Here is a 10,387-nt window from a genome sequence, read left to right on the forward strand (position 1 = left end):
TTCTACATTGGAGAGTCATCTCGAGAAATTTTGACTCGAGCCAAAGAACATACTAGGTACACGAAGAAACCTCCTAATAATCTCGGAGAACTGGATAGACTTCGAGTTTAGTCGACAATAGTAGTTCACGCCATTTTCAACAACCACCAAATACATTTCAAAAATATTAAAATATTACAAAACAGCTTTTCCAATTACAAAGAAAGGAGAATAGCTGAAGCATTCCATATAATCCCTAATACTACTGCTCTCAATAAAAAACAAGGCCTTACTGTACATCCTACTTGAACTATTTATCTGAGCCACCTAGTCTCATATTATTCACAATTCACACTATTAACTTACATACAAATTGAACTCTATCATATCTCACTATAAACTTCTTACATTTTTCATCCTTAACCGTGCACACATACACACATACATAAATTTACATACATGTCGTTTGTGAATCACCTTGACCGAAATGACATGACATTGATTGATCACATGAATATTTTTGTGTTGTTCTGTCGTACTATTTAGACTTCTGATTTGGTAATTTATTCTTTGAAGAAGTGGCTTACATTGATTCACGAAACGTCAGAAAATCTAATTTTTCTACTCATTGGGATATATTAATTTATCGATAATACCTTAAATTATATTCATAACGTTTCGGTAAATTCTGCATCTCTGTAAACCCTATATTTCAATATATATAAATATATATCTGATGTGCCTTTGATAAAAGTTGTTTATATGTTTTAACTAATACTCTTAGCCTTTTTTTGTTGTATGATAGAAAATCATACCAAGAAGACTGATGTTATTTTTTTGAAAACCCTTTAACAATACATATGTTAAACTTTGAAAAAATTTGCGTTTTTTTAGACGCATACCATTTACATAATTTCTAATTCTGATTGAATTACTTCGAGTGAAATTAACTTATTTATAGATGTAAAATATACAGTAACAATGATTTATTAAGGCTAAAAGACAATCAATGAAGTAATATTAAGCAACTTATGTATTAGGGTGACTACAGTCGTCAGGGTGATATTATTTTAAATGAAAATAAGCTAATAGTGTGTGAATGATTTCTTATTGAAATTATATTTAAGAGTATCACACAGGTCTCCGTTAACAATAAGCATAAGGTTGAATTACTCATATTTTTAAAACAAATAAATTCAACTGCTCCCCAAGAGAAATCAACAATTTTCAAGAAAATCAATTCTTCCTTTATAAAATAGAAAAGTAGTAGAAAGTGGAGCATTTTTATTAAACTAACTACATACAGTGATTTATATTTTGGTGGAGTTTTGTTTTCTGAGCTGGATGGTTTGGTCATAGAGCTCTCATCGTTCTTCTGAACGACATCATCAACACAAACTTGAGATAGAAGTGAAGTGTCCGAATTTCTCCATATGTGTTTCACAGCTTGTTCTGTACACCTCGATGTTGATTGGTTCTTATTGACCTTAAATTTGTCATTGTTTACTTCTTTGTTTTAGTTGTGTCTCCCATTGGCTTGATTTTTGTTCTTATATTTGTGCATGATTTTCCTGATTGGTTGGTAAATTGGATTGATTTCAATATGCTTGTTGATTGCTGACTGACCTGAGTGCCAGGCTTCTGAAAATCCTCTAGTGTTTTTGGAGTTTTCCCTGTCTAACATTTCCACATTTTTCCAATCGTATGAGTGTCCGCAGTTGTCTACGTGTATTAATATAAGTGAGGAGATATCATAGCGTTTGACTGCTAATTGATGTTCGTGTTGGGGAAGGTGAAGGGGGCGTCCGCTTTGTCCGATGTAGTGTTTTTCGCAGTTGGCACAATTTATTTTGTAGATGATGTTTGATTTGTTTTCCGTTGTTACTTCATCCTTTGGTTTGCATAAGATTGATTGTAGCGATTTTGTCGGTTTGTGTGCCACACTTATCCCGAAGGTTTTCAACAGTCTCGTTGCGGTTTCTGATATTCCTTGTATGTATGGTAGGGCGATCCTTTTGTTGATTTCTCTTCCTGACTTGGGGAACACAACCAAAACAAAGAAGTAACCAATGACAAATTTAAGGTCAATAAGAACCAATCAACATCGAGGTGTACAGAACAAGCTGTGAAACACATATGGAGAAATTCGGACACTTCACTTCTATCTCAAGTTTGTGTTGATGATGTCGTTCAGAAGAACGATGAGAGCTCTATGACCAAACCATCCAGCTCAGAGAACAAAACTCCATCAAAATAATCCACCTGAGCTACAAATCCTCTCCACCATCTCACAGTGATTTATATTTTATCTAGTACGCATAATTATCTTCTATTCTAATTTGTCAAATTCAATGAAATGGTTTATTATCTTCAGAGAAGTACAACTTCATTGATGTACAAGCAAAAGCAACATTTTTTCTACATAAACAAATAACCTATAAATGAGTTAAGTTGTTAATCGTTTCATGCATCATTTATTCAGAACCAATTATATACTTAAAAATAGATTGTTACAATTTATAATAGGCAATCAATTTAGAACTAATCTACTATTCTGTTTCTTTTTTTCTTTTACAATCTATCTTTTCCTATGTTAGAATAGAAAAACATGCTGTTAGTTTATATAATCCAGATGAAATATAGTGATTAGGAATGAATTAACTTAATTCAGCTTAAATATTATTTTATGTTGTTCAATCGGACATATATCATATATCCACAAAGTTGCGCCACCACACACCATTGTCTTCAGTGAGTTGATATCTCACAATAGACCTGGTTGAACTCCACTGGTAACGGCTTCTCACTAGAACTCCAGAAGTATCTCTTGAAGTCAATCACTAGTGAGCAGATGATTATTATCAGAAGGTGTTTTGTGGAGATTTTAGAAATTTCACTGATTGAAATCATGAGTCAATTGAAGCTAGACCACCATGGAAAGCCTGGAAGCACTGGACGGTGGTATCGTGGGTGCGCACTGCTGAGGAGTCCCATACTAGGACGAAACGACCGTCCAGTGCTTCCAGGTTTTCCATGTTGGTCTAGCTTCAATTGACTCATGATTTCAATCAGTGAAATTCCTAAAATCTCCACAAAACCCCTTCTGATATATCAGATATTTTCATTTTATTTTCTTTTTGTTACAATTTTATTATAAATTTACTATAATTTCCTAATAGCTAGTTATACTGACAAAAATGGTAAGTTTAATTTAATGACGAATATGAAAAGTTACAAACAAGATGAAACGTGCGTTCTGGATTCTACTGCTAGCCACTGTTCATCTTCGTTTTGTTCAAATCAACAAACTTTATTTTAGTTATTTAATGATAATAAGTAGAAAGCTTGAACTTAAATTTCATGCTAGTTGACAATTTTCTTTAGAATATATCTACAATTTTGAAAGAATTGATGATCACCGTTGGATTCCAACCTGAAAGAGACATTGTTTAAATTGTTGGCCACATCGTAACCTAATTAATAAGGTTAGATCATCACTATGAACTGAATAAATGTGATATTGCTTACTACTTAGTAGTTAATCTATCTAAGAAGTGTTTACTAGTTATTAAAATTCTGACTTTGTTGTTAGTTGTGTAATTCGATAGCCCATACTGATAGCTAATCTTCCTATACACGAGTACAACACGTTATTCCAGTGGACAGACTGGAAGTTAAAGTTGTTCACTACTGGTTTCTAAACTTCCTGTCGTAGATTGTTATTCTGTGGAACATTTTATTTCATCATTGACTTCAAAAATGAGAAACTTTTAACTAACTGCTACCTAATTTTGTATATTATACTATCTTTGCCATTAAAAGTCATTTCACCTACAATATATGATCTATGTAAAATAAATTTATTCAATTTAATGTTACTATGGGAATGAAACCACTTACAAACATTTTTTTCTTAAACTTATTCATGTCCGTTAACGTTACTATGGAAGTTATAAGATATAAATTTTGGAAAGCACAGCTGCACATACATATATTTATATAGAAGTAAATAGGGATATATAAATGTGACATAAGGAAATGAGATTTGATTAAGTTATGTAACTGTCGTATAAGTTCAATGAGCAGTTACACAAATAGTATACAACTCCTTAGCAAAAATGCTTTCCAGTATATATATACGAAAACCGATTCATGGAAAGGTGGAACTTAAACACAAGAAATTATAGTCCAATTAGCTTTTTATTACCCTTTAATAACACTCTTGATTGAAATTTTATATAATCTTTTAGGTAAATCTTAGGTGATTGTGTAAATATTCATTTTCTAAGATAAGATCATTTATAGACTTGAGCTTTATATTTTTCAAACCAGTTTTCGTAATTATATTTGGCGTGGTGTTTGGTAAGAAAATTCAAATTTCATTCTGCTTGAAACATATCAGCTGAATGTGTCTGTATCTCAATCTGTAATTTACACCGAAACTCAGAGTAACTACTTGAAACGTTGATTGGTTACTGAATCTTGAAAGTCATACAACTTGTCCAAGTGGGACGTTGTTCGTTTTTATTTCTTAAGGTTTATATTATCTTATTGATGATACTCAACGTTTCATTCATCCAATAGAGACTGAACAAAATCAGTTTCGACTGTCCACAATGGAAAACTATTGTAGAAAATCTATAGAAAAACGTCAATATTTCTGATATCCTCAAAACTGAATATTTGTAGTGTACGATAGCGAAGTTAATTGTCGTACTTCAAACCTCTACATTTACTTGGCTAACACTAAGTTGTAGTGCAACTAATAATCGAGTATACAATGACTTCCTAATATGTTCATGAAGAGACAACATCACTTTAGTTAAAGAATATCAAACTTGAAGGCAAGTATATGATTAAAATTAAAACATGCATACGTAACACTGATCTTGATATTAGAGAATGATAGTTGGCGGTCTATACTCCATTGGGTGTAACAGGCCTAAGTAAGTAAGTAATGAATGAATGAATGAATGAATCATTCAATCAATCAATCAATCATAAGTTTTCAACCAATTCGAATCATGCTTATATATCATTTTTTAATTGGTCAAGAAAACATAATTGTTTTATTTATTATCAGAAGAGGTTTTGTGGAGATTGTAGTAATTTCAACAGTTGAGATCATGAGTCAATTGAAGCTAGACCACCATGGAAAACCTGGAAGCACTGGACGGTCGTTTCGTCCCATTGTGGGACCCCTCAGCAGTACGCATCCGCGAGACTGATGGTTCCTGGGTTCGAATCACGCGAGGCGGAGTTGTGGATGCGCACTGCTGAGGAGTCCCGCAATAGGACGAAACAACCGTCCAGTGCTTCCAGGTTTTCCACGGTGGTCTAGCTTCAATTAACTCATGGATTCAACTGTTTTCTTTATGCTTGAAAACTTTATCATTTCAATTTTTATTGATTAGTATAACATTGAAATATCTTAACTCTATACAATCAATAATGATATGAAGCAAGTGTTAACAAACCAAAAAAAAATAAAAAAATAAGAAAAATAAGGAAAGTAATTTATATAAATAAACCATAATTTCAATGTGATAATTTAAAACGTCTTTTATAGATTTTTTTCCTTTAATTTTAATAAATTTGTATTTCATAATTGTGTACATTTAACCAAATCATAATCAATAATCTACATTGAACATTTGAAAAAGAAAAAGAAAAAAATAATAAGACCTTGATTATCTCTCTTGAACGAGTGTTTTAATTTATTAATGGTTAATATAAGTTTTAAAGAAGAAAAAAAACTTGTTTTTTGGAATATTTGAATTATCCGATCGATATATGATTACGTAATATGCTTTTGAAAAATTTGATTTATATAGGTGGTTAAAAAAGGAATAATATAACGAATATAATCAGTAACTGTTATGTCCCGACAAGAATAATGAATGGTGACTTTTGGGATCTATTGATGGACCAATACTAAACGTATATTTCTATTGTATAATTGTTAAATAGCTAAAGTATGCATATTCATATTCCTCTTATTATAAGCTTTATTTTGACTTATGAGCAGTTATTATACGTTTTACTATTCTTGAGTTATACCCAGTATATTAATTACTACCTCCCTTATTCACAGCCACATCTGGCTAATTCTTGTACAAATGTTATTTCATATTTTATTGGTACGTTGTGATCTGTTTGATTGGTATATAAACTCAGTATGTTTGAAATAAAAGGATTTTATATTGCAGAGGCTGAAACTGGTGTTCTGGACTTAACTGTCTGGGCTAGGCGGAAAGCAGGACCAATCAGGACTCTAAGCTGCTTGCACATATTTTACGCATCCTTGGTCTGATCGATAATTCGCTGCTTCTGATTAGCAGCTTTGGGCCATAACAGTAACTTTATAGAATTAGATTTAAATTAATTTGAAAAAATTAGTTTATTTATTTCTATATTAAAATTTTTTGTTTTTCCTTCTACATCAAATTCAATTTATTTCATGGAATTGTAATAAATGTAAACAACTTACAGTTTCAATTCACTTGGTGTTGTTTTATTTGTATCTTCCCATTGTTATTTAGGACTTCAATTGATCAGTCTCATGTTGGCATATGTGTATCCTGTGCAGATTGCCTAGATATTAGTCTTAAGCCAAAAGCTATCTAAACAAAGATGAATAGTGGCTAGCAGTGGAATCCAGGACGCGAGTAGCTAATTGGATAACGAGATGGTGTTCGAAGCGAACGGTACCGGGTTCGAGTCCCAGAGTGAACATCAACTCGGAGATACAGGTACATCCAGCTGACTAGTCCCAAATAGGATGGGACGCGCATCCTGGATTCCACTACTAGCCACTATTCATCTTAAGTTACAGTTTCATTTTTACTAGATTAAGTTTTATAATTTGATGATTTGACAGGTCGTTATAATAATTTAAAATAAAAAGATAATAAACTAACAAAACAGATATGTTAGTTATAAACTGAATAAACCATTAAAACTCAAACATCTTGTAAACAAAAAATTTGCTGACTTCTTACTTATTTTTGAATACTCTTAGGTTATTTACTTTTAGATCTAGCCAATTAAATATATCGCTTTCTAGATGTTAAGATAACTGATTAATGTATTATCAACTGTATTCGACGTTCTAAATATCCCTAACGTTTGATGAACTAAAAACTGGTCATCATACAAAAGATTATTAGTGTGAAGTAAAGCAATAATTGAAAGGAATCAAAACTCATGTAACTAGTTTCAAAACAAAACCTAGAGCCAACTTATAATCACATGTGATTCCTGAAAGCAAAATATTTTATTGTGCTGAAGCTCAGAACCATAAATGACGTCTACTAATTAGTGAAACACTAGCATTAAATAAATCGGTTTAAATAAAATCCTAAATAGTTTAACCTTATAGGGTTCTTGTCTTCTAAACAAGGTGATGTTTATCTTTTTTAATTCTTTCCAATCGAACATAAGATCACATCATAAATAACATTATTAAACATAACTATTAATTTTGTCTTTCATACTAATAAAGTATTGGTTTATTGTTAGCTAAATATATATATGTGGCTGTCTTAAATGTCTATATTTTCCATTCTATGTTATGAATGGTTTACCAAAACTAATTAATACTTCAAATTTAATACTAAGTGGACTTTTAACATCACATTTCAAGTAATCGTGATATGATTTGAACAGTAAACTGTAGATGAGTCGTAGACTTATGTTAGGTATTTGTACACACTAACTAAATTAAAATAGGTAGTAATATTATAAACAGTCAGGTGTGTCAGACAAACTCCTATGGTTTGCGAAATTTTAAAACACTCTGAGTGTTTGTTCAATTTATGAGATTAAATACACTATATTGGTAAGTAAACGTTTTACCTATTTCAGTGTCTATTTTAAGTTATACCAATCAGGCGATACTATATGTCTTTCTTTTAAAATGCATATATCTTTATACATTCAACTCACGTAATAAATCAAAATGATATATAAATATACTACTTTTCATATGATTTATTTACAGTTAAAATAGTATAAACTGAATCAACTAGTATTTAATATCATTTAATCAATAACTTACAATGTAAACAAACATTTACAATTCCGTACAATTAAACTTCTTCAACCAACAGAAATAACTGACTAACAAAGTTATATTGTTACTCCTTCTCAAAATATGAATATAAGTCATAGACAGTTGAAATAAATCAATTTTATATATCATTTTCACCCCAATGAATTTAATCAATTGCTCAACAATTCACGTTGAAATTACCAAGCTTCATGTCACCGAAATCTGATCTAATCACACAATTTTAAATAAAGATTACTTGAATATTTATTTATTCATATTGAATTGACTCATGTTTTTTGTTGTTATAATTTTGAGTAGTTAAGACATAAATTATATTTAACGTATAATTTATATTTCCAATCTTTTTTGTTTTCATAACAGAAAATCAACCAAAATCAAAAACAATAACGTCAATATTAAGTAAAAAGAAGAAAGATCAACCAAAACAGATTTTAATCGTTCAACCGACAACAAATGGTAATAAATCAAAGAATAAAGGAAAATCATTGATTTGTGGATGTGTTAGTAGAAAATCAAAAAACCGATAACAAAACTTATAAAAATCAATTAAACAAATAAATAAATAATCCAATTTGTATGTGTGTTTTTGTTTGATTAACAAAACATTTTTTTTCTTCATCATTTTCCTCATATAGATCCGTTAACAAAAAAATAAAACATGATGAATGATATTTGAAAACATTAATCTCCATGGAAAAGTAATGATAATAATAATAATCGTACATAGAAACAGTTTGTTCTTTCACAAAATATTCAACAACTTTAATTATTTAGTTTGATAAAATTAACTCGATCAATCATTTAAATGTTTTGTGAATGATTTAATTTAAACGATTTTAAAAGAATTTACATAGATACCAATACATACCTACTAAAATATGGTTAAAGCTTCATTTATTTCGACTCAGTGTTTTATAAATTTAATACAAATAACGATCAATAATTGAATTCTTGTCCAATTTTTTTCCTTTAGCAACGAATTAATAAATAAATATCTGCCATATATATTATATTATAAATATGAACATATTGTCTTTGAATTGATATCGAAAATCAATAAAATGTTGATAATTTAAAATAAAATAATAAAACACTAACTATTTTAAATTTACTGTAATTTAATACGTTTTTTTGTTTGTTTTATTCCCCCTCTCTCTCTCTCGTTCTCTTTTTCTCTTCATTTAAATAAATTATTTTTCATTTTAGTTTTTTTCATTCTCTTTTATTCAGTTAACTAACATTTGGTTTTGTTTCTCAATTATTCCTTATATAACTAAGAGATGGTTTTCTCTTTTCTTTTATTTTTCATGTTCATAAAATAAAATAAAACCAAAACAAGAAAAGAAAAGAAAACAGTATTATCTCATCTTATTTGAGAGAGAGAGAGAAAAAAAAGGGGGGTGAATAATATTATTTCAAAGCTGTAAGATATTTACTTGTAAATCAATGAGAATATGATAGTTTCACTTTGAATAATTGATTATTTGATTTATTCTTTTTACGAAATTTTCTTTTTTTTTTCGATTTTAATCATTTATTTCGATTTATTAAAACAAAAACAAAAGAGAAAAAAAGAAAAAGAATGAATCAGTCAATCAGTCATTTAATTAAAAATTATCTAATCAATTATTCAATTATTGTGTAACATTTAAAATGATTTAATATTACTATTTAATGTAGTTCCTTATCATCGATTATTTGTGCACTATTTTTAATATTATTAACACTGGAAACAAAGTTATTATGTCATTATGAGGCTGATTTTAATGCCATGTAATAAACATTTCGTGATATTTGAGTAATTTTATGTGTTATAAAAAAAAAACGAAATAACTCTATATGAATGTAAGTGACATATAGGTATCATTACCAAGGTTTGACTTGATAATTTTGAATAAATTGAACATTGGGTAGATTAGATGCCGGCTCAATGGTCTAGTTGGTTAAGTACCTGACGCGAGACTGGGTCCGAATCTCGCGGAGTGCGGGATCGTGAATGCACACTGCTGAGGAGTCCCATACTAGGACGAAACGGCCATCCAGTGCTTCCAGGTTTTCCATGGTGGTCTAGCTTCAATTGACTCATGATTTAAATCAGTGAAGTTCCTAAAATCTCCACAAAACCCCTTCAGATTGTTATAAATAAATAATATATTTGTAATATTCATTTTGTTCCGTTTTACCATTAAAACTTGGATTAATTTTGAATTGGTTATTTGAGATGATGGAGAACATTTGTAGCTCAGGTGGATGAAGTTTGTATTGACGATGATGTCGTTCAGAAGAATGATGAAAGCTCCATGACCAAACCGTCTAATTCAGAGAAAAAAATTC

The 10,387-nt window shown here is 30.0% G+C and overlaps 1 protein-coding gene across 1 annotated transcript in view; it reads left to right on the top strand.

The window, feature by feature from the left end:
* RRBP1 (ribosome binding protein 1) overlaps positions 1 to 10,177 on the top strand; it is a 37,318-nt gene extending 27,141 nt beyond the window's left edge. Inside the window, exon 2 of the mRNA XM_051215783.1 lies at positions 8,414 to 10,177. Within this exon, the coding sequence (XP_051066318.1) occupies positions 8,414 to 8,580 (167 nt within the window). The 3' untranslated portion in view covers positions 8,581 to 10,177. The remainder of the gene's footprint in view (positions 1 to 8,413) is intronic.
* Positions 10,178 to 10,387: the final 210 nt, after the last annotated feature.

This window comes from Schistosoma haematobium, chromosome 4, assembly GCF_000699445.3.
Source record: "Schistosoma haematobium chromosome 4, whole genome shotgun sequence".
In the NCBI taxonomy this organism is placed as follows: domain Eukaryota; kingdom Metazoa; phylum Platyhelminthes; class Trematoda; order Strigeidida; family Schistosomatidae; genus Schistosoma; species Schistosoma haematobium.